The sequence below is a fragment of the Ixodes scapularis genome, unplaced genomic scaffold, assembly GCF_016920785.2.
Source record: "Ixodes scapularis isolate PalLabHiFi unplaced genomic scaffold, ASM1692078v2 ptg002494l_1__unscaffolded, whole genome shotgun sequence".
NCBI classification, from domain to species: domain Eukaryota; kingdom Metazoa; phylum Arthropoda; class Arachnida; order Ixodida; family Ixodidae; genus Ixodes; species Ixodes scapularis.
In genome coordinates this window covers 1,529-29,341 of record NW_024610250.1, presented here as the reverse complement: position 1 = coordinate 29,341, position 27,813 = coordinate 1,529, and the positions used below count along the sequence as shown (strand labels likewise).

The window sequence follows — 27,813 nt, the reverse complement described above, 5'->3', positions numbered from 1 at the left end:
TCTTTTCTAGTGTTAGGATCGGCGCAAGTCCACGACTGCAATGGCAAATGAACAAAGCAAAATAGTAGCAATAATGATGATGATAATGACGTGTAGCTAGAGAAAAGAAGCCAAAGAAGAGTCACTTAGCGGTAGGACTTAGCAGACTCAAGTAGTGCTGCCAAACCAAGCCAATTCATGTACAGGCAACATAGAATCCAGAACGGCCGCTCCTTGGTGGTCTTTCCAGCCAATCGCTCGCGCCGATTTTGTCCGACAAATATAACTTCCAGACTTCAAGCTGTCGGAAACATTGGTTGTGAATATGCATTATTTCTATCGGGTAGGTCACGGTACTCCTTCAGGTCCGAAATACTGAAAAAGTCAGAACTACCGGCGTCCGAAAAATTGGTTGGTTATTGTATCTCTGAATCCAGTACAGTCTAAGCTCGTTATAACAGACCTTGATTTTGACCAAGATTTTGGTCTGTTAAAGGAGTATGTTTATGCAGATATGAAGTTGAGTTAATGGTGCATAGAGGAAAACCAATCGAACTTCGCAAATCAGTATGTTATATCAAAATGTCTGTTGTAACCGGGTCTGTTATAATGAGCTTAGACTATACCGTAAAGTTCAGAAAGAACGCCCACCCAAAATGAAGAGATAAATGGTAAAAAACATGGGGTGGGCTACCTTTGGGGATGCCACAGCAAAACTTCATCAAAAATTAATGATAAACACCTATGCACCGGCCACAAACCACTCGACACGGGAACGCAGATTGCGAACACCTCAAGGTTGTGTTTCACAATGTCATAAACACGCGGGAATTCGCTACGAACTCCTGTGTCGCGAGAAAAGAGGCTGCAGGTTGTAGACGCAGCAGATTCGCGTTTCATGGTACAAAGGACCCACGGAAACCCGCCAAGAACTCGCATCTCACGGGAACGAAAATGCAAATCACAGACACGGCAGATTTAAGTTTTACGGTGCAATAAACGCGCGGGAACCCACTACAAACTTGCCTGTCACAGGAACCTAGATTGCGGACAAAAACGCAGGAATCTGCTGCAAACTCACGATGACAGAAATGCAGCATGACTGCCCCCATAGTCACGCTAAAGGAGACCATGACCTCGTATTATCTCCTCCGTTGAGAAGAAAACAGGCTCCTCTCGCAAAGCACTGCACTCTTTTCATTTTAGCAGAGTTATTGCTGGAGAGGAGGAATGCACCAATCGCAGCACGCAGAATGCTTTGCGGGAGGGTCTTGTCCCGCTTTTTTCAGCTTGTCGCAGAACGGCTCTTTCCCTCGCAGGTGAAAGTGGACGCCAAGACAAAGGAGAAGCTCGACGAGTACAAGGCAAGCAAACGGACCCCACAAAATGGCGCCGACCCGGCTGCCGCCGCCACCCCGGCCGGCGCCACCCCAGCCGGTGCCACCCCAGCTGGTGCCACCCCGGCGGCGGGAGAAGGCGGCGCAGCAGAGGCAAAGCCCGCCGCAGACGACATTGATGAGGCCACCTGGCGCCAGGACAGGGACACCCGCGAGTCGATCCTGCACCTGTTGCGCTCCCACGCCGGAGAGCTCAACCGAGGCGGAGGAGGAGGCGGTGGCGGCGGCGGCGGAGGTGGCAGCGGAGGAGGAGGAGGGGGCGGAGGTGGAGGAGGAGGAGGAAGTGGCGGCGGCGGAGGAGGAGGTGATGGTTCCTGTGAGTTTGGATTTGGGTGGAGCGCGTGTGCGTAGTCAGCCGTTTCACACACTCGAGATTGCTTACGAACGGAGTGGATCAATCCTGGTAATGTCATGGTCGGTCGACGTCAAATGCAAGTGCATGGAGCGGCCTGGATCGACTGCGTGGCAGTGACTCGTAATATGTCGAGAAAGCACGCTGCCGCCATCTGTCGGGGAGTCCTGGAAGCACTTCCGATCTGCTTATAACTAGACCGAAGGTTCTTATAACAAGACCGAAGGTTCTGCAGTGTTTGCGAGACAAGGTCTATGGGAAATGGCCGCCTATAGCGTGGGAATTACTTTAAACCCATGGCAAAACGACGATGCTTAAAATAATTAGAAAACGCGCAGGTTGGAAGTGTTTTCTGGTCGTAAGCGGCCACAAGCGGTTGCAACGCAGTCGATCGCACTGGTGGCGCAAGCAGCTCTCCCATTCGGTGCCGAGTTCACCACAACGAAAATTCGGGTTACAGCTATTGACACACGGGGCTGCTGTCACCTTTGAGTTCCTTTACTCCCATTTCCCGCCGACAATTTCGCACGATGCCGGCCGTATTCTGGAATACCACCTAGTAAACTATTCCGCTTAAAGGTGCAACAATGTATAGTGGAGAAATCTTAGACATAAAATCTGATGGCAGTTTCGCTACGGTCGTGCAGTGATGAGCATTGCTAGTAACCTGTGAGAATCTGGTGCCTAATTTTTTTTTTCTTTTACAGCAGCCAGGTCTCCAAGACAGTCTCGACGCGACAGCCCCGACAATGAAAGGGAATACAGGTCGAGCAGAAATGTAAGTGGAGTGTTCTGGCCACATGCTGCCGTCGGGTTGTGGAGTCACAGGAGAGAATCTGGAATTACGTACTCGTGTTCATGGAAGGGTGGGTCGCACAGCCCATTGTGACTCGCCTTCGTGCCGCTTGGTGCCGTTTTCTGACGCTTACCACGAGGTCTACAATGTGCTGCAACAAGCCTCGAGCAATTGTTTCCTCCTTCTCTGCTTGCTCGTGTGGATGGTTTAAAAATGCCTCGTCCGTCACCCTGAAGTGGCTCTAAGCACCTTGTTATGGCTCGTTGCCTTTTTTAAGGGCAGGTGGCAATTTGCTGCAACGAGGAAGCCCGTTTGTGGCTCGGTGCTGGCCAACACCGCCATTGTTGGCCTAGTAAGAGTTCAAAGAAATTGGGGGTTTTCGTGCTAGTCGTTTTACGAGATATCGGTTTTAGCGCTCCTACGTTGTCGCCCTAGTAGAGATTCTCGGCCAGCCCACGAGCGGGGTGTTGAAATTTCATCATGCACTACGCCGCTACCGTTGGAGCACAAAGGGCTTGTCCCATTTATTAATGCGGGGCAAGGTGATATAAGCAATGTAGCACTATGGGGCTGCATTCCTTTTCTGAGCTTGACGTCAAACGTCTCGCGGTGTCGCAGCTGCGTGGCGTCGCAAGCGCGTGGCGTCGCGAATACAGTGTGTGCCCTGCCCATTTGTAGCTCAGTCTGCGCTACAAGACATTTTTTTCCTCCGAGTTTTGACCGTGCTGCACCAAACAATTGTTTTTACAGCACCGTCTGATGCAAGAACTGGACGAAATGGACATTGAAGAAGACAAGAGGAACTTGATCACGAGAGAGATCGACAAATTCAGGGACACTTACAAGGTACGCTACGACACCACCTGGTGCCGCCTTTCTTTGTTCGCTCTTCCTAAACTTTCCGCCATTTTTAATTCCTTTTTTTTTTTCTCGTCACTAATTTTTTATTTTTATTCGTTGGTCTCGGTCGACCCACCAAATGAGTATCTTTTTTTTTTTTTTTTTAATCTCTTGGCAGATTGATTTTTTTATATTGTTATACATCACTTTATCTTCGTGTCCGTTTCTCCTCGGAACGTCCGTTGGCTTGCGTCACAAGGCGCATTGTGGGGGAAGTTTAGAGAATTTTTTTTCTTGCCCGCTTAAAGTTCCGGTCGACGAAAGTCGTCTGTTCTCCCACGTTTGTTGGGGGCCGAAACCCTTTTTTGTAGAGCGGCTCCGGGGTTAATGTTACTTCCAGTGCAAATCGTTAGGGGTTACTCATCTGCACCGACTGCATGCATCACCACTGCGACAGCACCAATTGCGGACTGTCCTGGTGACTCTAGGCTGGTTCACATATTTGAAGTTGAGTGTGAGCACTATTGTTTACAACAAGAGAACGCATTTGTCAACTCAGTCTTTAATTACCAGCACTGACCTTGCACACCAGATCTAGTCTTGCCTCGTTTCGTTTGTTTACATTGTTTAGTTAATCTATTGTCAGAAAACTCACAATATTGAAGTTCTTTATTTGCTAGAAATGTAGCAGAATGCCTAGAGGGTGTGGCTATGGAACGTTTTTTTCTAAAAAGTTGTTTATTTCTATAAATTTTCTCTTCTGCAAAATTGGTCAACTTTTTGGTCTTCTGTGTCTTCGACAAAATGTCAACATTTTTTATAAAAGACCTCTGTAAAGTGACAAAAAAGTTCCATAGCCGCATTCCTTATTAAACTTCATTTAGGAAAAGGGAAGAATGAGCCTTCCCTGTTTTGCCATTATCGAACGATAGATTGACTAAAATGGAATTTATACCAAAAAGTGGAATGGAGAAAAATGTGTTCAAAGTGCTCCAAACTCTACCTTTTCTTTAGCTTTTTTGGACAGAAAATAATTTATAAAAAATTAACTATGCAGTGAAAATTAAACTTTTTGGGAATACTCTCTAGATGTTGGTGGATGTAAATATGTTATTTTTCAAAATCGACTTTCTTCGCAGAAATTTCTGTTTTTCTGGAGAGTGTCTCCTCTGGCAATGCCGTAAGTGTTAATGGCCCTGGTGCGTTCTCTCGCAAGCGGTTAGAAGCCGTCGCGACGAAGTCGATCATACTCAAATGGAAATGTCTGAACCAGCTTTTGCGGTCACGGGCGTCGCAGTTTGGTGGACGCAGCCCGTGCGCTCGTCTTAACCGTCGAGATCGTCAAGGACGGGGGCAGAACGGGACCGCGTAAATGCGCAAGGCGGGGGGGAAGGCGGGGTTGCATGCCCTTCACTGTGTCGTCAGATCGCAGCCGGTCTCGGACGGGGCGGGGTACGGAGCCAGGAGGATGGGGTTGCGATGAGAGACGGTGGTGGAGGGAGAAAGTGTCCGTTCCGGCCTAAGTGGCGCCTTGTTGCCATTCCCCCAAACACCAGGCGTTGCTCTACTACTCCTACCGCACCGCCGTGCTACTCTATGAACGCAATCAGAGAGCCTATATATGTAGCTAGGACCCGGTGAGTATGCACCCACAACTTTATTCCACCAACGCATATATATATATATACCTGTGTACATTACCTGCTCCTTTCTACTCCTGTCTCGTTCTTTCAAAAACGTGGCTTTTGGATTTTTTTTTTTTTTCTTTTTGTTTATGTGTGTGCGTGTGCGAGTGCGCCACCGGTTCCTCATCGTCCCAGTACCCTCCCGCTGGCCGTGAGTGATTTCACGCCTTTCGGTTTCCTCGGTTTTCGTAGCTTGCACACGCAATCCGTGCGACAGCATTCGGTCGTTCCCCTCTCCCCCCCGACTGGGGACACGAAACCAAAAGAGGCGAGCGAATCACCTTCGTTATTTGGACCGCTTTCCTTTCTTTTTTTTTTTATTCCCACCTTGTAACTTTTGGCGGGCCTTTCGCATCCTTAAAAGTACCTTTCGTCTTTTGTGTGTCGTCCTTTTTCTTCGATCGTCGGCATGTGCAGCCCACTGACCTTGGTCTGAACGTGACTTCGTGGGGTAAGTACGCCTGCTGGTAACGAAAATGTAGCAACCTGCTCTTTTGTAGTGTGCTTTCCTTTTTCTTTTCCCCCGTCTCTGCCCTTTCCTTCTTTTTTTTTTTCTTGCCCAAGTGTCCTGGTGACCGGTTGATGCACCTTCGCTTACCAAATTCTGTCTCCGCTGGGAGGCCTTTCCTTGTTGCACCTGACTCATATTACGGAGTCCACATGCACTCGTATTCGTCCTTAGCCGCATGGGGAAATGGCATGAAGGTACGGTACACATCTATGCAGGCTTGAAGCAAAGCGCAGTGAAAGAGTGTGCATGTTTTATGTAAGTTCAAAGATTTGCCATTTATGGCCATCAATTTCGAGGGTTGAAACCCAAAAACCGACTGGCAAATTCACAATTTAATGTAAACATTTCGGCAAAGATCTGCCTGGTTAGGTACGCAATGTGAAAGGGGTACTCTGTCCATTCCCTTCATCGTGCCCTATGTTTCGAAGCCGGCTCCTTGTTCAAGGGTGGCTGTACGGAGTCCCAAAGGTCGCAATTTGTCGTTATCTTTGCAGAACGTGTATATGGCTGCTTGGTAGCGGTCCGGTGGATTGGTTCAGGTTGTTGTGCATATTCTGTGTATGCAAAGATTCTAACAAGAGCCGTCTCCTCTAGTTTCTTTCACTGTCGAAGGCAACGATGTGGCCGGTCTTGTTTGCATGTTCCTCCAGCGCATTGCCTTGAATGTCCTTCGCCTCATACTTACATCTGTCTGTGCAGACATTTGGGAAAGTTCTTTGTTTCCCCCGCATACGAGGCGTCGCATTCAGTACAGTGAATTCAGTAAACCAGCCCTCGAGCTTTTTCTTTTGGGGGACGATCCTTTGAAAGAAGATGATGGCCTATGGTTGAGGCGGGCTTATTTGTAACTGCGATGCCGTACGGTTTTGGGGCACGGGCAAGGACCTCGCTTGTGCAATTGAGGTACCGAGCGCATGTGCGGTTGGAGGCGTTTGTGTTCTTGGCTGCAGGAGGGTGACATAGGTAGTTTCTCGTAGATAGTTAGTTTGGAAACATAGGTAGTTTCCAAACTAATCTTGTTAGGTAGTTGTTTTTTCGGAGGTCTTGTTTGATGAAATCAGGTTTAAGTGACTTCCCTGTCGAGCAGACCATGAGGGCGCATTAAAGGAGCGCTGACATTACTCAGGACTTCCGAGTTGTAGGGTGGTAAGTTTAGGTCGCAACCAGTGTGCGTTGCTTTCCTGTATACCCGCGATGTGTCGCACAAAAATGGAAGATGATAATACTGACAGAAAGAAGCTGACAACAGTCAGCGACCTTTTGCCCCACTTACAGTCACCCATGAACAAGGAGCTGAGCCGGCTTCAAAACGTCGGGCACGACGAAGAAATTGGTTAGTTCAAATTTTAGTTCCGCTGTCACGACTTTGGGCCTTGTCAGTAGTTCTGGCTAATCGCCGGCACGAAGTCGGGAACTTGCTGGGGAGCAGAACCTTGTTTACACGAGGGTTCGCAAGGCCAGTCTGGGGATTTGCTGGCAATGTAGGAAATTTGTTGCTAGCTTGCTGCTAGCTTCTGAGATTCTCTGGTAATTATTGAAAAGGGTAAGGTTCGTCTGACAATTTGCCGGCAGAACGTTGGGTCACGACTAGCTAGAACTCCACCCCTCGTCCACAATTTGCGCTAGAAAGGGCAATTCTTTTTCTTTTCCGGGGGTATTAATTAACAAACACTCTTTCATACCGAAGATCCGTGGAAGATAGGGTGGGGCTTGGGAATGGATTCTTTTTTAAAGCCTCCTTATGCAAGGGAGCGCCGGGTTGCAATGCCCCAACAGGGAGCTTCGTGCAACGGCTGCGACGTAAGATGGCCGCCAAGCAGGCTAGTTCAGCGGCCACGGTGACAGCAGACGGGCTCACGGTGAAAATTGCCTCGTACCAGAGCGCTGCTGGTTCTCACGTGACCCACTTTCCCGTCATTTCCACCCTCGCCCTCGGAGATCCACTCGCAGAACCGGAGTCGGTGCCGCCAAGATCAAAAGAGGTGAACAGAGGGGTGGACACCGCTAGTTGGTTTCTCTCGGTCGGTGGTGGATGGCGTTTTGAGTGCTACCCTCCAATTCTCTCGGTGGTGGCGTTGTTTTCCTTTACTGTCCTGACTAGCAGGGACGGTCGATTATCTCTGGAACGAAGTTGAGGTGGTGGTTCTTCATCTTACTGTCTTCGAGATGGGCTGGTCTCTTGTCTACGTGTTCGATTCTAGACCTCTCTATTTGATGGGCTGTTGAGAACTTCGTCTCCATTTCTGCTTGGTTATTTTTTCTCCTGGTGTGGCCTTTGGGCTATTTTTTTAAATAAAGTGCAATACGTTTTTTTTTTATTATTATTATTTAGTTGGAAGTTTATACTACAGTATATAAAAAAATTGGACACTGGCTTTTAAGGCCTAACAACCTTAGCTTACCTTTGATTCTCTATTTTTTTTATGTATGGGAAAAATTTCAGAATGTGTAACAGTATTTTTATATGGCTGGCATTTCACCGTTTTCCCTTGCTAGCTGCTGTGTCATGTTTTTTCTCTTTCATTCATCTCTTTAGCTTTTTTTTTTTCCATAAAAGGCAGCTTGAGATTTTCTGCTTTTATTAGCTTACACTTCACACCTTTGCAATCGGACCCGCATGTATTCTGGCTGTTGCATGCAAATTCTGCATTGTTTGCATGGCTTTTGGCATTCAGCCGTTTCATGTTGCAAAGCTGATCATCTTAAAACGTTGCATGTACTTAAGTGTGCTTTCATTGCATGCAATACTTGGCGTTCTTGCTGATGTTACTTTTTTATGGAACGCTTGTTTCACTAACCATTCAAATTTGTCACAGCGGACTGGCTATATTAACCCTGTGCGTTCAAAGTGTGGTCCATCTCATGTCACGTCTTAAGGTGCTGATAGCAGTGCTTATTGCAGTTTTTAACAAGTTTGCATGCTGAATTGGGCAACCTAAGTTTGGTCCTTTTCATTTGTTTTCATGTGAACAATGTTTTTTTCTTCTGTGTTAAAAATCTTGTCAGTGGCTTGCATGCTTGGAATCGCACACTTATGCTTCATTAACCACTTGGGGGTCACCCTACCCACCTCATGTATGTCACACCTAACTTGCAGCTATGGAAATCGCAGCCTTTGATGAGCGGAACTTTGTCATTTGGCTCATGTCTGCAGGCTTTAGTACCTATGTCCAAACAGTGGTTATCAGTTTCGTGTTTTGGGCATCGGTGCCATGTAAGTAGTATTCGTTGGCTGGCTGATTGGTCAATGCATGTCTAAGCCTGTATGATTTCACTTGAGGTGGCGGCCGTGGTGCATGCATCACTCTACGTCCCAACTTGTTCCTGTCTCTTTCAACGAGCTTTCTCTTGGACGCCATATACCAGATGCGCGAGCGACTTGAACCAGGAAGCGGCAAATCGGCGTAGAAACTCGGTGGACATGAATGAATTGGCAGAAATATTTTATGTGTCGAGCAATTCCTTACATGAAACAGTTATCCGAAATCTCGGGATGGCCGACGCCGAGGCAAACGTTAAAAAATGCCAAGGTCATCGGAACTGGATTCAGAACGCATAGAAATGTTTCCCTGCAGCCCCTGATGCTGTTTATATAAACAAAAATAATAATGCCTGCTGTGGGGGATCTCTGGATGTTTAAGCTTTTATGGTTGGTCTATATCAGATCTTTCCTTTTGGTATTTTAAATGGGGCCTTGCTATAGACAACAATAGACCATTTTCAAAAGTGTGCTCCCTCCAGCAGCTGATGTGTCATTTATTCGAGTCCTCCATTGTTTGGAGCATGTACTGGACGTGAAGGTTGCGTCGGCGTTTGGTGTGGAGTGTGCTTAGCTCGCACCAAAAACGAGCGCTGCATTGGCATTTGACGAAGGTTCGGATACAGTCGCGCTCTTCATGCCCGAGAAATGGCGACAGCCAACGTTGCTGGACGAGGTTTTAGAAAGGGTCTATCTAAACGATCGTGCCACACGGAAAGATGGTCAGATGCATTTTCGGGGCAGAAAGGAACTGGAGATTGGTCAAATGCTAAACCGAGGCAGGTGCATTTTCGGTGTAGAGAGAAATCAGAGATTGGGCGAACACCAAACCGAGGTAAGTCTATTTGGTGAAGCTTCCGGCAACACATACTTCCTACATTTTTCTTGAGGCCACTCTCTGTTCGAAGCTTTCCACCCCCTTTCTGTCTCGTGCTTGCGTCTCCCACGCTTGAACCTCGCTCTAATTTCCCGAAGACGGCCTCTAGCAACAGGTAAGTGCACCTCCGACCCACTTCTCTCGCGTGCCCCCCCTCCCCCACGTTCTCGGCGACGTAGGTGCGCCACCGCGGAGAACGGAAACCTCAGGTGAGAGGAAAACCTTTCTGTCGTGATCCTTCCGTGAAGCGCGCGAACCGTACGTGGGGCAGTCTCTCCGGAACCCGCGGTTGCAGACCCCGGTAAGTCGTTTCCCTCGCGAAGAACACAAGGGGAGAAAAACAAAATCTGCTTTGGCAGCCACCGAGGGCTCTCTCCACAAATATTTTGCAATGTGGTGAGTGTGACACGTCCGTTGATTCCATCAGTAGCTGTTTTCTGGGAAGCTTTCTGTTTTTCCGGGGACTGTCTCGGCCGCCGTCGTTGGCCGCGCGCCGATTGCTGTTGGCGAGTGAAACTGCGCAGAGTTTTGGGGGAACTGGAAGGCCTTGTCTCGGCGCATCGTAGAAGGGGACTCTGGCCACCAGCAGGGTGAGGATGGCAGGGCACGCCTTTCAAAAACCCGGCCTTCGGCCCGCGTACCATGCCTTTAACCGTGCTTGGCTGCACACTCACGCGTGCTTGTGGTGCACAAATTCCTGAAGAGTTGTCGAACGTAGGAAGCTGGCACTAGGGGTGGGACAACTGAAGCTGCTCCCTGCCATTCTCGCCTTCTCAGTGGCTATGACTGCTTCTTTTCTTTTTTACCCCAGCTGATTGTGTTTTGTTTTGTTTTTTTCTCATTATTTGGTGTGGGGGGACTTTGAAAATGTTTTATGTACTTTCCGTTAAGAGTACCTTCTTTGACATAGCATATTTTAATGGGAACGCCTAGGCGGCTTTTCCATTGTGCTGCTTTTCACTCGCTTTTGGGGTGAAGTGCGCTTCTAAAGTAATTCAATCATTTGGGGAGTTTTTTTTTTTTTTTTTCCAATTGTTGTTTTGTTTGCGAGTGCCTTAGCTCTGCCTGAGAAGTAGACAGCAAGATTCCCGTGATTCCTCTCTGCAGGGATTAGTTGTTTTTTGGGGGAGGGGCTGCTGCACCTCTAAAGTGACTTCCGATCGTGTTGGCGAAGCAAGTAAGGCTTTGTCCCACTCTCTCTAGCATCTCCGTGTTCCCCGAACTTGTCCGTCGCCTTCTGGAAACGCTTGTACGAGCGGCCCGCGCTTGTGTCTCGAGATTTCTAAGAATTTTACAAGCGGGCGTCATTCGTCTCGTGTCCCAAAAAGTGTTTCAAGCAAAGTTCGTCACTTTCTTTGGCTCTAAAGACGCAGCTGCGGAGTTCTTTAGAGTGGGCTGGCAGCTTGCTTGGGCTTGCATGAATTAACTGGACAAACTTTTTTTTTTGTGTGTGTGTGTGTGTTCTTGTAGTTTGGTGTTGGGAGGGAGGGGTACCATCTTTTGGCTATTGGTGCTGATGTGCTTGCTTTCACACTGTTAGCGAGAAGGTCGCTGTTGACGCTTCCGCTTTTTGGAATGCGCGTTTTTAGGAGGCGCAAGCTGAGTTTCCGGTTTCTTTCGCTGTTTCTGGTTACTGAGTTCGATGCACTTCTTGCCACGAAAGGTAAAAACACGGAACTTTCTTTTACTTGTGCCTCCACTGTTGCGGTGAAGGTAAAGCAAGCAAGGAGGGACTTGGAGAGAAAAAAAAATGTGTGCGTTTAATTGGCAGCTTTTTTAAATCTAGTGACGGTGCAAATGCTTTATGCAAGCAAGTGTAGCCATGCGTTGCATAATGGTAGGTGTTAGAAAGTAAAAGGTTGCAGCTTGATATAACTTGGCGTCATCCTTTGTGTAAAGTAGGAGCATGCAGATGATTTGTTGCTTTCGGTTCATCTAGAAGTGACTTGCACCTTGCCGCTTATGTTCTTTGTGGTGTATGAGGCACCAAGTGTCATGGGACCAATTCTAATATATGCTAAGAGGAATCTATTTAGTGACATAGTACTGTTTACCTTGATGGAAGATTTGCTACTGCCTCAAATCTTGCTTTAATTTGAAAACGAGCTAGTGCAAGAAACTGTCTCAAAGTTATCTGTAAACTGATATATGCAGGTTTCACATGCTGTCTAGTGACACGAAATTGCCCAGCTTCTCTCGGATTTCGGGTTTTGCTTGTTTCATAGTTCTGCTTTCGGATAGTGCTGTTTTATTGCTGCAGGCTTCAGTGAAAGTGAGGTGCTTGTTTTTAGGATCTAGGTTTTTGCCGCTAGATGGCATAGCATCATCCGTGCGAATGCCTACGTTTGGACTTTGTTTGCTCACGGCGCGACGCTACCCCGTGGGCGAGGCGAGTGCGCTGATGACCCGCCCATCCTTTTGCGCTCTGTGCAGAGGCAGCAGGAAGAGGACCGCGACCGAGAGCGGGAGCGACGGCGAGACCGCAAGGAGCGCCGCCCGTCGCCCGACCGGTCTCGCATCCGGGACCGGGGAAGCGAGAGAGACAAGGAACGCAGCGGTGACCGGGGCGACCGCGGCGATCGGGGTGACCGTGGCGATCGCGGCGATCGTGGGGACCGCGGCGATCGTGGAGACCGCGGTGACAAGGAGAAGGACCAGAGGATCTCTCGAGACCCAGACAAGGCGGAGGAGAGGTCACGGGAGAGAGAGAGGTCCGAGCGCGAACGGGACCGGGAGGCGAGAGAGCCATCGTCGTCGTCGTCGCAACAGCCGCCCCAGCCGCCGGCGCCGCCGCGTTCAGAACGTGCACCTTCCAAGGCCCGGTCGGAGTCACCGGACTGGGTCCAGAAAAAGGAACGAGAACGGGAGAAGGAGATGCGAGAGATGCTTCGGTGAGTCCGAGATTCGGTGTCTCGCCCCGGTAGTCTGTGCTGCCTTTTGCGCGGCTAGGCGTGCAATGTCGCGACTTTAGGGGCCGGAAAAAGCGGCGAGGGCAAGCTTTTGACTTGTGAGATAATAATAAGATTCGAGTTACCATTGCTTCGTGTATTGGGACCGTGCTGCAATCAAATGAACCTGTGTCTTTACATTGGAAATTCCTGGGGGAGCTTGTTCTTTGGGAATCGTCGCGTCTCCACGACAAGGCTTGAGGACGGTCCAGAAACTGGTCCACCTTCATTTATTTTTGTGAGTCAACCGCTTACGTTCAGTGAAACAGGAGTGTAATGTGTCTGCTCTCTTATTTATGCAATTTCTAGAGAGTTTGACAGAACTCGCAAGTGCAACAAGTGCTCGAGAGAACTCGCAAGTGCTCATCGGTCAAGTGTTAAACAGCACTCGCAAGAGTTCGGCGGAACTCTCGCAATATTGCGGGACTGCAGATTGGGGCAGTGTAGATGAGGATGAGTCGCTTAGTTGGCTAAGGCCTCATTAACACATTTCTTCCCACATCTCTCAACAGACGAGGCGACAAGGGTCAGGTTCAGCGACCCACCACTAATGTAACCGAGGAAAAGTAAGGGGGCACTGGGTCTCGAAAGACCTTCTCACTCTTGTGTGTGGTTGCGCGCGGCAGTGTGCCGACTAATGGCGCCTCGCGGACTTATTCGAAGATGTGTGGAGTCTCGGGCCTCTGCCCCCGGGGACCTGTCGAAGCGCTACTTTTCCCTCTGTAGCTCTGTCTAGAGCCGAGCACAGACTTTTTCTTGGAAAAGCTTGCAGTCCATTTAAGTCATCCCTGACAAAATTCTTGCTTGTAAGATGTGCTACGAGGTCGGTGGCTTTGGTGTACGTCGCGCGATACACCACGCTTTGCGACCACCTCATCAAGTGATGCGACATGGTTGCATAATGCTGATGAGGTCACTTCCATGTCACTTTTCTCTGTCTATCTCTTTCTACATAGCCTCTTCCTATAACATATTCAATGCTGATATTTTGGTCTGTCTGTTATTACTTGCGGGCGTGTTTGTAGAAGTCCCTTAAGATGCGCTCGGAAAGACGAGGCAATTCAATTGGGCGTTGCAATTTTACCCCGACTTCCTCAGTCTTGACAGTCTTAATGTGAATGAAGGAAAGCACTTCTACCATTTAAATAAAAGAAATCTAGTGAAACATTGTCACGCTTTAGGTACGAATAAACTATCCGCTTGTCAGCTATGTCCAAGTGTTGTCACCTTTCTCTTTTGTTAGTGTACGCTTTTCCGCATGTTTTCTAACGAAAGGCACTTTGGGTGCCCTTTGTTAGGAAGGCGCCCTAAGGTGCCTTTCTAACGAAAGGGTCAGTCAGTGGTGAAAGCTGCCAAGAATATGAACTCGTACTGGCCCTTTATTTCAAAACCTTAGGAACAGTGTTAGACTGGTGCAATCGCAGAAGGTACCTTTCACCGCAACAAAAAGTATCGCTGTTCTCTAGGAGTGATTCAGTTGCTTTGCGGCCAGCACGTTTCGAAAGTGGATGGTGACTCGACTGCAAGCTTACACGGGGACACTGCGTGGCGTGACCCTTTTCGTAGGCCACGTGACTCCGAGCGAGACTGGGAGAGGGAGCGCGAGGAAGAGGAGGATGCCCACGAACGCAAGAAGATGGAGAGGAAGCTGCGCGAGAAGGAAGCCGCTTATCAGGAGGTGAGGAACTCGACCTTCGTTGGTATTCGATGAATGCCGCAGATCCCAAGTGCTAAACCTCATCAGGGGCTCCAAGTTGGGCACTTCGCGAGAAGGTCACCAACTGCCACGATTGGCCAGCGCCAAGGTCAATCGTGCCAATCGCAATAATCGGCAATCTCGCCGAGCGTCCAACCTAAGGCCCCAGCTCAGACACCCATGCGACACGAGTTTTCTAAAAAGGGGCAGGGGGGTTCGCGTTATCATTGCATTTGACTTTCTGCCATGCGTGTCCATTCTGAATGAGCAAACGTGTCTGCTCGGGGCTTGCAGCGGTTGCGCAACTGGGAAACGAGGGAGCGTCGCAAGGCCAAGGAGTACGAGAAGGAACGCCTCAAGGAAGAAGAGAAGAGGTCTGAAGAGGTAACAGTGCACATCTCTCCCTCCTATGTTTTTCTTCTCATTACTCACACTTTTGTGGTGCTATGTCAGGAACCTGTCAGCCAATTCAAGTTAGTTCCAAAAGTCGGTTCCAACATTTTTCATTGTGAAACGTTGTTTGGCTAGGTGTTCGACATTTTGTGAAGCCTGGATAAAAGCGTGGCCACGAAGTTCGACGCTGATTGGTTGATGGATGGGAGGGGAGGAATGAGGCTCCCGAAGCTGATCAGTATACGGGAAGATTGTGTGACCAGAGGGATAGGCGAGGAGGAGCTCGACCACCTGTGCGCACTGAGGGAGAAGAGCTCGAGAGTGTGGAAAGCTCTGGAAGATCATCCGGTGGATCAGCCCAATTAGCGGCAGTATCGCTTCATTCTAGGAACAGCTACAAAGTGTACACATGGTGCGCGTTAAATTATCTAACGAAGAGCGCCGTGGACAAAGGCGTCTGGCAGCTCCGAGTATCGCTAAATGTTTACGATTCTAAAACGTTATACGTGTGCAACAAACCACCTAGCAGTTTGCCAGAAGTTTTTAGAAATTGTGTTTTTCATCGTCGGTGTTCTCCCCAGTTGTTCTAATTAAATTTTCAGATAATTATGTTTTTATAAAAATAGGGCTTACAGAAAGTTACTTATAAAATCTTTCAAAGTTAAAACTTCCCCCTTAGAAAGAGACTTTATGGCTGGGGTCCACTTCAGAAGGCCAACAGGTCTTTCAGCACCACCCCCCCACGCACGCATTATCACCACTCCTGAAATTAAATTCTTAATTGATTTATTGGGGCAAGCAATCTTCCCGAGTTGGCTAGAACCCTGTCAGCATTTTCTGGGATACTAAAATTCTACTATCGGAAAATGAGACGAGAATCACTTTGGGGTCCCATTGCAAATTTGCACACACATTTCTCATCCCCCAGGGGAAGGAGGCACGACGGTTGAAGGAGTTCCTCGAAGACTACGAAGACGAACGGGACGACGTCAAGTATTACAAGTGAGTGACCCCAGGCAATCCTTTCTGAGCTGCTTCACAGCCGTTTTGATGTTTAAGGAGAGGGAGTCGCTCGTAACAGAGAGACTGCCTTTCGTTGAATTCCAATTGCAACCTTTTTTACGTAGATTTAAAAGCCGATGCTTCGTAGGATTCGTGTGGGATCTGCAAACCGGACCATCCGTGTCTGGAGACTCCTCACATGCATCTATTCGTTTTTGCCTCCCGAAGACCATTTCACATGTTGGCATAAGAGTGACCAAGTGCACTGGGATATTTTACGACTGCTTGTGACAAGGCAACGCACCACATATCAGCGGAGGACACTGGCGCCCTGCCGCCATCTGTTGGGTGTTCCTAAAACTGCTAATAACTAGACCGAAGATTTTGCAGTATTTTCTACAGGGTCCGATCGCGAAAGGTAAATTCGGCATTTTAGCCCGCATAAATAAACTATGCTTCGCAGAAAGCTGAAACTTTGTGAGAATGTGACACTAGCGGTGATGATAAAATGCAAAAGTTTGAGCACATGACGTCACCTGGATCAAAAGATACTAAAGGGGAACAAACTTTCTCAATGAGCCGACGTCCATGTAAGCCCGATTTTCATCGGACCAATATTTGAGATTGTGGGTGCCTGTAACAATTATGTTGGTGAAAGAACTTGACATGAAAGAAAACAGTATTGTCTTTCTAATTGGCCAGTTTTTTCACTGAAATAAAGGAAACAGGTGCCCATGATCCCAAATTACGGTTTGAAAAATAAAGTTGCTCGTTGAGGAATTTTGTTTTTCTTTTGTATCTTTTGACCTAGGTAACGTCATGTACTCAAACTTTTGCAACTTATCTCCACCACTAGTGTCATATTCTCACAAAGTTTGATCTTTCTGCACTGCATAGTTTATTTATGCAGGCTGAAAAGCCAGGTTCGCCTATCTCACCTTACAGATCAAATTTATGCACAAGCTACGAGAAGTGATTGCTTATAAGTAGGATTCCCTGTTTTCTGAGTTTATTTCTTGTAAAATTGAGAGGTCTTTTGGGGAGTTCATTTTTTGCTGAAAATTCTTATTTGAGTTTATTTTTGTTAGACTCCTAATTCTCTGAACTTCCGAGTTTATGTTACCGTGTTCTCAACTTTTAAAATTCAAAAACAAAATAAATAACGTCCGGGGTACCATGACCCGTTCCCCTCAAGGAACTTTGACGAGCTAAAAGGCTAATCCCTTTTGTCTGTACTTCTAGATTTCAAAGGAAACTGAAGTGACACTTCCCTAGGACCACTTATCCTGTGCTCTTAGGAAGTTTATTTGCAAAACAATGTTTTTCTTGTTCTATTTATTTTGTCATGAGCTCAAAATTCTGAACTTTCCAGATAGATCCGAACTAAAAAAAAAAATTTACCGACGTCCGTTTTCGGATTTTTTTTTTTGAAAACATGGAACTCGGCATATAACATGTCACGAGTATTTCACGCCCATAGTGACAGAGTGATGCGTAAAAAATTGAGAGAAATACATGAATTGGTAGTGTTTCAGGGCTACTCCAAATTGATGGCGCCAGTGTGGTCTCGCCTCGTAAGCAGTTGCAATGCACTCTGTCCTATTTGACCACAAATATGTGAACTATCTTTCACCTTCTCAAGTTACACGAGAGTACCTCGCGAGCACCGTGTTTTGTTGGGCTTCGCAAAAAATCTCAGATTGCTGGCGTCTAGGTTTGAAGGCGATACTGACCCGTGCTCGATCTTCAGGGGCAGCTCCTTGCAACGCCGGTTGAAAGACCGCGAGAAGGAGCTGGAACTGGACAACCGGGACCGGCAGCGAGAGAGGGAGGAGCTCGAAGAACTGCGGCGGAAGCTCACCGAGGAAGGACACCCCGACCCCGAGGCGGAGGCCAAGCGGGTGAGTTGACCGCGAGTGAAGCGTGCTGCGGCATGCGTTCCGTCCTGGTAGAGGTGTGTGAATGCCAAGTTTTTGATTGCGAACTGAACGTGAACATTAAAATTTTATTTGAAGGTAAACATTTTGGCAGAGCTCTCCCTAGTTGGGGAGAAGATTTGAAAATCGAATAAAATCGCCGCTTAAATTCTATGCGGAGAGCAAGTCGTCTGCTTCTTCCTCAAGAGTTGCGGTGACAACAGAAAGACGCCGAGCTCCGACTGTTTCTGATTAAGGGATAGTGGGTAGACCTCAAAACAAGCTGCCTTGAGGTCCACCCACCATCTTTCATTTAGAACCAGGTCGAGCTCGGCATTCTGACGTCACCACAACCCCTACAAAAGAAGCAGACGACTTGCTCTCCGCATAAGATTTGGTTGGTGATCTTTTTTTTTTTTATTTTCTAAAATTTTGTTACGGATTGAATTTGATTTGAGCATAAACACTTCATTAAATCACAATGATTTTTTTTCTTTTTCTGGAAGGCTTTTATGAAAAGGAATTGTTTTATTTGTAAGAAATATAGGGTGTCACAAAAGAAAATTTACACGGTCTTTTTTACCGCAAAAATAAACTAGGCATCGCCGAACACTCATTCTCCGCCCAAAGGTAGAGCTAGAGGTCACAACCAGATGCCAAAGCATCAGCCCGATCCGATAACTTAATCAAAAGTTATAAGTTATTTCCTGAAAATTTCAATGGGAAAATGGAGCCCAATTTTGCTCGTTTTCGGTTTCTGGTGCCATAGAGCCCCATGTGTTGGAAAACTCCGTCGGCCGCCATTTTCCCGTTGAAATTTTCAGAAAATCACTTATAACTTTTGATTAAGTTATCGAATCGGGCTGAAACTTTGGGATCTGGTTGTGACCTCTAGCGCTACCTTCGGGCGGAGAATGAGCGTTCAGCGATGCCTAGTTTATTTTTGCGGTAAAAAAGACCGTGTAAATTTTCTTTTGTGACACCCTGTATTTCGCTTAAATTTTGCCTCAGTGAGATCTGTAACATAACAAACCTAATGATGACTACCTTATTTATTTGAAATAGCCAAAATCTTATCACCATATCTGATACAAGTCTTATTGAACCCAAGATATGAATCATATGGTTGTCATGCGGCAAAGTCCTTGAAGCTCGCTTCACCTATGCCACGTATTGGCTCGGTATTGCACTGCCTCTGGGATCGGCCCATGGTGACAAATGAAAGAATTCTGAAGACATTCCTACCTCTCGAATTTTCGAAAAACTCGGAATATTCTAGAGAGTAGAGGTGTGCTGCGAATAGACTATCCACGAAACATTACAAGTTTTGCATGTTCACACACCTACATTTGGGTCCGAGAAACGGAAGTTGAGTGTGCGCCCCATGGACCCTCCTTTCCCAGATCCACCACGAAGAGGAGGTGCGGCTGCTCAGGCCCCTGCTCCTGCCCATCGGGAAGCCGGACCCCGAACCCGCGCCGGAGCCAGCACACCGAGACCTGACCCCTCCCCGGCGGCCACACCACGGCCGGTTGTCCCCCAAGCGGTCCCCCAAGGCGTCGCCCAAGCAGGTGGGGTTCCCCTCGCTGCAGAGGGCCATCCCTCGCTCAATTGTTGAGAGCTCTCGAAGGATTTTCTCTCGGCATTCATCTTGTTTCGCTTCACCTTACGTCAAACACGGCCGACGCTACGAGCTGATTGAACCAATGAAACATCAACAAAAGTGCAAGTCACTGGGCCTTCCCTGTACATGAATGGTTCAGCGATAATAGAGCATATACTGAAACATGACAAACACCATTGTCTTGTTTCGAAAACTGCGTTAATGGAAAGTACTATAATCACACAAACAAATCTTTACAAAGCATGGGATTAAAAGGTGTTCAGTTATGGCGGTCTTCAAAAGTGAGGCGCCTGATTAGTGCCGTCACCTCGTAGTGTCACTTGTGTCCGAATCTAAGGTGAAACTAAATATTGTTAGAATCTGAGAATATTGATTTTAACGTAAAATATGTTCTTGGGCTTGCTGGAGACTGGACTCTCACGCGGGCAATAACTCCTCGAGCGGGGTTCATATTTCTTCAATGCCAAGATCAATATTATATTCAGTTTCAGTATAACTTTGCAAATAGTAAAGACGGCAGCCACGGCGAGCCAATCGGAGCGTCGATAGTGAGGCACCTGACGGTACACCGCCGGCTGACACTCTTCCTGCGGAGAGCTGTCGTGTGCTCCACCTGGTTGCTCTCATTGGCTCACGGTGGCAACAGCTTCTGCTCCTTAACGTGTCTAAAGGCCGGTTCACACATACAACTCGACATTATATCAGCAGAGTATTTAGCCACGTATTCACCGCTCATTTTGCACCGTATTTTCTCCTCTCACCACTGAGGTTTCCTCCTCAATGCAGTAGAACCTCATTGTTAAATTCTCGGTTGATATGTTTTCTTGGCTGTTACGTTCAAAAACACCGGTCTCATTTTACTTTTATAGAAATACATGTATTAGTTTCCTGCCTGTCATATTTGCTTTCCCGGTTTTTACGTACAAAAGAGTCGGCATCGTGGCACCTCGGCGCGCCGGGCGCCAGGCTGCCACGCTGGCTTCGAAGCGGAGCAAAGCCAAAAATGCAATGTGGGTTGCACGGCACGCGTGGGCACGCAGACGCCAGTCTTCCCTTTACTCCTTTGCCCCTCTTTTCCATCTCTCTGTCTCCTCGCTGGGCTTTGCTGATCTCTGCCACAGCTTCCCATATTGCCCGGGTGCGACCTTGGAGCACTGCTCGGACGGGAAGCGAGGCTGGCTGGACGGCAAACGCTCGTTCCCTCTTGCTCTCTCTTTCATTTGTCCTTCCCTTTCTCTGGCACGAGGTACATCTGCATGCACGCTGCGCTTCTAGTTTCTGTTCCACTCGATTGCGTGAACCGTGGTGTCTTGGAGTATGTGCGCTTTGCTCCCATTGACGACGGTCATGGCATCGCGAAAAAAGAAGGCACTTTCTTTTAAAGAAGTTTAATGTAGGTACTTCAGACGGTGGATCACAGTTCCAGCCGGAAGAGATCTGACATCGCAAGAAACCTGGGACTTGCGCCGCCAACTTTGAACAGAATCATCGCCAAATGAAAGGACATTGAGGCGAAAGCTCTTTTTTTATCAACCAGGCTTTAAACAGGCTCAAGGGGCAAAACACGCAAAGTTGGAGTGTCCGAGTCCTTAGCAGTTCTGTAAGTACACATAAAATAAACCATTGTATAAAAGCTGCTTTCTATCTCATGTAGAGCCCCCCTAAGTGCATTATCGGTTGTTACGTTTTCCCGGATGATACATCTTTTTCGGCGGTCCCCTGTAAAACATATCAATGAGGTTCTACTGCCTGCAATAATACTGCAAGGTAGCTTGCTGCAGCGAGATCAGTTTCATGAGCTCCTTGGCTGGCAATGGAAGAGCCCTTGCCACTGGTCCAATTTCATCTGCAGTTGCACTGAGATGGCTTTGTTCTGAGAAAGACTAGTTATGGTGTTGGGGCAAGGCTTAGAGCTTTGGCCGTGTTCTTTGCGCACACTGTCGAACGTGTTGATCTTAAACGGGAACAAGTCACCAGAATCGCAAGCACCGTGAGCCGTCTCTGCAACGTCTTAGGTACGAGGCATGAGACGTTATCATTGAAGTCATTTGAAGCTGTTTCACACACTCGCGGCTGCTTACAACCGCAGAAACTTAAAAATTGTAGCCCAGTTGGTCGCAGTCAAGCGGAAGCATGTGAATCAGTCCTTGCCTCCGTTATATCGACACTATTTTAGCAAACGCTGCATTAACACTAAGTTCAGACAGAGTTAGCACTGGAATAACGCTGCGCTGTATGTGTGAGCGGTCCTAGCATTAAGACTGAGTGGATTTCCGAATGGCCTGATTGCATCCCAGGCGCCGCTTGCGGCCGAGCCGCGATCCCCGGCACCCACCATGGCGGCACCGGAACAGCCGGAGGTTCCCTCCGCGGCGAGGGCAGCCGGCTACGCCGCCATGGGGTCTCCCCAGCGACTGTCGTCGGTGTCCCCCAGGGCCCCCTCCTTTGCCCCCTTGATCTCGCTGGAGGAGGACAACAGCGGCCAGAACAGCCTGTCCGGCTTCTCGGACGTCCTGGTCACCCCCAAGGAGGAGGCCAGGCCCATCGGCTTTGGCGTGCTCAAGCTGGGCAGTGGCGGTGAGTTTGTGGAGGGGCCGCGAAGGCCATACTTTTTATGAGGTACCTTGAGGGATACTATCGTGAACAGCACGAGCGGGGACGCTGGAGCACGTGACCTTCAATACATGCCGCTCCACCTGGAGGCCGATAAAACCATAAAGTGGAGAGGTGACTGCGAGAATGTGCGCTTACTCCAACATGCACACTCTCGCAGCCCTCCCCCCCCACTACGCCGTTTTATCGGCCCCGAGAAAGCACAATCTTTATCGAATACCGAGCGCTCTGGGCGTTCCTGCTCGTATTGTTCACAATTGTACACCGCACGACGACGTTGACATAAGCACGACATCGGCACGGTTTAGGATTCTACTTTAAAACGGTATTAACGAGCATCAAAGCTTGCCCAAACGAAGATTTTTAACCATACTAGTACTTTCGATGACCATCCTTTTCACCCGGAAGAAAACTGAAGAAAAATGGCACCGACAGTATCGTGTTGGGTAGATAGGTTGTTGGATGTACGGACCAGAGGCCAGTTCCCATATGTCTGTTTGAGTGTGATAGACTGCATTGCAACCGCTCGTAAGCACTCGTGATGAAATAACGCACTGCCGCCACCTATCGGGCAGTCCTGGAACACGTTCGATCTTCGTACGACTAGACCGGACGTTTCACGGTATTTGCGAAATTGTTAATGCGAAAAGTTTGCAGCCTGCCGTGGTCACCAACGAGACGACGACGGCAGGGTGCCGCTTCAGCTCGCGAGACACCCAAGCGTCGTCGAAGGTGGAAAGTTTGCACTAGAGGCGGGAAAACCATAGGCCCTCCCTGGTTCTAATCTTTTCAGCGACCATTCGCAACTCCAAAGCCCCATAGACGGTGGGGCGGTAGTTCTGAGATGGCAAAAGACTGGAATAGATTCTTTGGGATTTCCCGCTCATCTGCTCGCTGACGCCGGTCGATGTGCCGAAATTAATTTATTTGGTTACAAATACGAAGCGGCCGGGGTGGGAGCTTATCGTGGGTAACCAAGATGCCGACAGGCGTTTGAAGCGGGACACGACCATTCCTATTTTGACGCGCTTGCTTTTTCCATTGAAACTGCATGATGCACGAACGCGCCGACCATAATCGTGCAGAAACGGCAGCGCCAAGGCCGTCAGTTGCTGCCGCTGTCTCTGCACTTCCGGTCCTTCGTTCACCTGCGAGAGGACGAGCGGCGGGCTAGAGTTGCGAACAGAGGCCTTATCGTCTGGCAGTTTGGTCGACGGCCTGGCAGAAGCGCGAGATTACCGTGCTCACACGAAGGGCGTGTTTCATGCAGGTGCCAGCCCAAACCCGCCCTCGGGGCGCAAGAGCCCTTCCGCGGGGGGCGGCAAGCGCAAGAAGCAGCTGTCGGCGGCGGCCTCGGAGGCGTTTGGGGCCGAGGAAGAGGAGGAGGTGGTGGAGACGCGCAAGAAGCGCAAGCTGGTGCCCCTGGAGGAGGACGAGAAGCACATGAACACGGAGGAGAAGCGCAAGCACATCAAGAGCCTCATCGACCGCATCCCCACCTCCAAGGAGGAGCTGTTCAACTTCAACTTCGACCGCAGCCTCGTAGACAATGTGAGCAAATACTTTATTTGGGGAAATACATCTCGCTCCGTAAAAATCCGACCGTCTTGACATGGACAGGTCCTGCATGCTTGGAATGGCTGGACACGCCGCAGCCTCTGGGCTTGCCCCTTTGAATTGGGAGGAGTGACCTGTCATCATGGGCGTTCGAGCGCCAGTCGAGACGGCCGTCTCGGCGAATTGGTATCTCTCTCATTGTGCCGGTGACAGACCCCTCCCCCGACGCTGTGCGACAGCGTGAAGAACGTAATCCTCATGTGTCTTCTGGGACGTGAGATGCCCACACTGTTAGGGGAGGATTTGATGCTGTAGGCATGCTATCTAATGCAAATGAATGGCAGTGTACCTGGGTTTCTTTCTCTCCCTGGATGGTTTCGTCTGGATGTGTGTTGAGTTTGACGCTGGTGGGTATAAAAGAGCTAGGAACAGCAACACTGGTCTGAAAATAGAAGGCAGTGCTTTGAAGAGAGTGTTGACTGCACTAGAAACATGTAGCAGACTGGCAGTTGTAGACAAAGTGCAGTTGTGGACGGAGAAGTTTGCCAACCTTGATTGCTTGACTGAATTTGGGAAAGTTCTGTGAAGCAGTATAAACATTAAAGGAGGAGGGCACTTGTTTACAAAGGCATCTGTCGTAGATATTCTAGAAATGTTTCGGACTTTAAGGTTCATTTTTTTACGAACGTGTCGACTACTGGGCCGGTTGATCGACCGTAGTAAAACGGTCTCTCTGTCAGCTTCTTGTTGATACCAAATTAACTGCTCAAACTTTGATATCATACATAAAAGAAAAATTTAGTTATAATGCTGTTTATTGGTTTCCGTTTTCGTTATAATTAACTACAATCGGTGACAGGTGAAAAACGCTTTGGAAGCTCCGCCTCTAGCACGAGCTTTCTACATTTATAGCACCTCACACACGTTCAGCCAAGGCCTGGCAGAGCGTTCTTATCCCCTCACTGCCTATAGTATCGAATTTTCTGCACAAAGCTTGCGTTAACCTTCTGGCCACTTTTTAAGTTCTTTTCAAACACACACTCGATGCTAAGCTAGCATTTACAGTACACGTCATTGCACGACACGTCTCCGTAGACAAGATTCTTGTGCTTTCAGCTTTCGCCGCAGTCGTAGAAGTTTCAAACGCCCGTGGCGGAAGTGAGAGAGAGGTTGGCATTGTAGGAAATCGCGTACCGCCGCCGATTCGCCATTTCCCACGTGGTCCGTCAACGAACCGAGTCCAGCCTGGTTCTTTCACGGGAGCGGGATTCCACTCCCCGTTTATTCGTACAATAAAACACAACACTACAAAACACTCAATCTAAACTACAAATACAAGCTACATTACACAATTATTTACAAATGCACGTTCAGGCTAAAGCTAAACACAAAGGAGGCCCTTAGGCCTCGCGTCCCGCGATATCCTAGATCCGGTCGCCAGCGCCACCCACTTGCCTGCCAGTGCCTGCGTCTCGGTCGCGTCCGGAGTTCTTAGAGGCCTCTTTTGTGTTTAGCCTGAACGTGCATTTGTAAATAACTGTGTAATGTAGCTTGTATTTGTAGTTTAGATTGAGTGTTTTGTAGTGTTGTGTTTTATTGTACGAATAAACGGGGAGTGGAATCCCGCTCCCGTGAAAGAACCAGGCTGGACTCGGTTCGTTGACGGACCACGTGGGAAATGGCGAATCGGCGGCGGTACGCGATTTCCTACAAATGGCGCCCAACGTGGGGCTGGAAGTCCAGTGTCACTGAGAACTGCTCCCCGGCGTCCTGCGTGGCGTCGCGGACGTCCCACAAGGCTCCCCGAGCTGTGGTTCCTGCCGGGGAATACGCTGCCAGAAGACGAGGGGTTCAGCTCAAGCTGGTGTTTGTCCAAACGGCGACTCCTCCTTTCATCCTCTCCCAGAGAGGACCATTCGGTGCACACCAAGTTGCGTCTCGAAGCAGCAGCCGCAGGGGCGATGACGCACAAGATGGGAAAAGTCCAAGGCGTGCGCCCAGCGAGGGAGCAGTACCCCAACACCAACGCCGCACACAAAAAACAAAACAAAAAAAAAAACATTCAAAGCAAAAACAAGAAAAACAAACACTGAGGGTTCCGAGGCACCCTCCCCCCACCGAGTATATATCTCGATGGGCGAGGAGGTTTCTCCTCGCCTGCCACGGGGGCGCCTGCAGCGCCCTCCAGTGGCTAGGAGAGAAAGCGGCGCGTCGGGAGCCGAATTCGAGATCCCAATCGACCCCGCGGCAACACGACCATGTGATCGTGTCGCGGCCAAGATTGGCCAAATGGTTTGATGGGCGCCCTCGTGAATTCACGGTGCGCCATACTCCCCTCTCCTAAAAATCGAAGTACGCCGGAATTCAGACGTACGGCTAGGCTGCTGGGAACACCGTCGCTTTGTTTGGCCTGGAGACCCCCCACACGCACACACACACCGCTGGTCCCATGGGTCGTCCTCACTGAGGTCCATCAGTTCTCCCGAGACCTGGGGTGCGCGGCCAGGCACACTGCTCAAGGACCCCGTTTCCCCGGAGGCCGCCGCCAAGCCGAAGTCGACACAGTTTACGGATCAACTTTGCGCACCGTGTTTCAGGCCCTGATGGACAAGAGGATCCGACCGTGGATCAACAAGAAGATTGTGGAGTACATTGGAGAGGAGGAACCCACCCTGGTGGACTTTATCTGTTCCAAAGTGCTGGCGGGCAGTGCAGCGCAGAGCATACTCAACGATGTCTCTATGGTGGGTGCTCTTCAAAGTATATCGTCGGGCCAATCTTTGCTTTGTACTGCAAGTCCTTTACAAAAACTTCAAAACATGTGCGCAAAGTATTGGTGTTAAGTATGGTCATTAAGCTTTGACCAGCAGTATGATCTTTTTTGCATTGTTCTCCTAACATTGCGCAGTCGGGCCTCGTTAAATTGACCCCATTGATTAAAAAACACTGACATAATTTGAACCGCCAACCCAGTCACGGCAAATGCGAATTGGCCTACGGGAAACGTACGCTTGCACGATAATTTTTTATCAATGTCTCGATTTGCAATATTTCCAACAGCGAATCCGTTGCAACATACGAGTCGGTTCAAGCAAGCGGGTAGCCTTCACTGGCAGCCATATCAGTGTTCACGCAGTCAACTGCATGCCGTCCCGTCGGCGACGGTGTTACGCCGTTGTTTCGAGTTTTCGCCGCCGAGCCAACGAACTATGGTTCCCAATCCGCGTACCTCGCCTTCTTTCAGGTTCTCGACGAGGAAGCGGAAGTCTTTGTGGTGAAAATGTGGCGCCTGCTCATCTACGAAATAGAAGCCAAGAAAGTGGGTCTCGTGAAGTGAGGCCGGACCGGTCCGGGAGCGACGACGCGGCGTGCATCAGGACTTTGTACCGCCTTCTTCCCCTCCTTCTCTGTATTGTGGTACTCCTATCGTTGTCGGTTATTTTTTTACGAAGTACCACCGTCTGTAAATATGGTGTCCCCTCTTTTCCACTTCCCGGGCGTACGTCTTTTTTTTTTTTTTGCCCGGGTAATTTCAACTGCCAGTTACTTTTTTTTTTCTCTCTCTCTCTCTCTTTTTGTATTAATAGAACCGGTTTCTTCGTGCAAAACAGCACAAACATCAATTTCGGCCGCGATGACGGATCGAGGGTCAATCAAGTGTGTCCGTCGTTGCGGCCCCCCAGCTTTTTTCGAATGCGTCACTTTTGGCATGCTTTTAGGGCAAGCTTTCCTGACCCCGCGGTTTCTCGTGCCGCAAGTTCTTAGTTTGTTTTTAACCGACTAAGAAGCACGTAAACTGGTTTTACAGTAGGCGGGTATTGCGCAGATTTGTCTCTACCGTCTCCAAATTCGTTCGGTGAAGGCTCTCCTCCAAGTTGTGATCAGCGCTCGGCAATCTGCAGCGCACGTGAAATAGGATTTTTTTTTTTTTTTCTCTTACGATGTCTGTTGGCGCGGATGCAAGTTTTCTTCCGGGTCTAGTTTCTTGTATATTGAGAACCAAATTTTCTTTTCTCTTCGTCTCTCATTCTGCCCTTTCCTTTTTGCATTTTGTTTGTAATAAAAAAAACAAAAGAGCAGTTGATTTGCGACTGTTTCGGACTGTCTTCGTGAGTTTTCACAAATAAAGCTGGAGTATGTGGAGTCGACAGATTTGTGCTGTGTGCTTATATGGTAGTTCCTTTAGAAGTTGCTGGTGGGATATCCACTCATCTGGTTTTGGGATATTTTCTGCTGGCCTACGGTTGACTTGGTTGCCGTACGGTGATGTCAAGATGTGTTCCTGTTTCTTTAAAAAAAAAATATTTGGAAGTTGCTAGAGGAAAGGAGTGGCTCTTTCAGCCAATGAATGCTTGCAGTTTTGGCCAG

At 48.7% G+C, this 27,813-nt stretch overlaps 1 protein-coding gene across 8 annotated transcripts in view; it reads left to right on the top strand.

Moving 5' to 3' along the window:
• The window catches only part of LOC8033296 (RNA-binding protein 25), a 36,681-nt gene extending 9,086 nt beyond the window's left edge, over window positions 1-27,595 (top strand). For 2 of the 8 annotated variants that reach the window (XM_040500361.2, XM_040208629.3), the window contains exons 8-20: window positions 1,299-1,692; window positions 2,436-2,506; window positions 3,275-3,370; window positions 12,130-12,587; window positions 14,211-14,322; window positions 14,635-14,724; window positions 15,662-15,735; window positions 17,486-17,636; window positions 19,055-19,222; window positions 21,573-21,852; window positions 23,159-23,439; window positions 26,043-26,189; window positions 26,690-27,595. In XM_040500361.2, coding sequence (XP_040356295.1) covers window positions 1,299-1,692; window positions 2,436-2,506; window positions 3,275-3,370; window positions 12,130-12,587; window positions 14,211-14,322; window positions 14,635-14,724; window positions 15,662-15,735; window positions 17,486-17,636; window positions 19,055-19,222; window positions 21,573-21,852; window positions 23,159-23,439; window positions 26,043-26,189; window positions 26,690-26,782 — 2,415 coding nt within the window. In that variant the 3' untranslated portion in view covers window positions 26,783-27,595. Of the gene's footprint in view, window positions 1-1,298; window positions 1,693-2,435; window positions 2,507-3,274; window positions 3,371-12,129; window positions 12,588-13,156; window positions 13,211-14,210; window positions 14,323-14,634; window positions 14,725-15,661; window positions 15,736-17,485; window positions 17,637-19,054; window positions 19,223-21,572; window positions 21,853-23,158; window positions 23,440-26,042; window positions 26,190-26,689 lie in introns of all 8 variants that reach the window. The other 6 variants (XM_040500362.2, XM_040500359.2, XM_040500358.2 and 3 more) reach the window with 4 other exon arrangements.
• The last annotated feature ends 218 nt before the right edge of the window (window positions 27,596-27,813 follow it).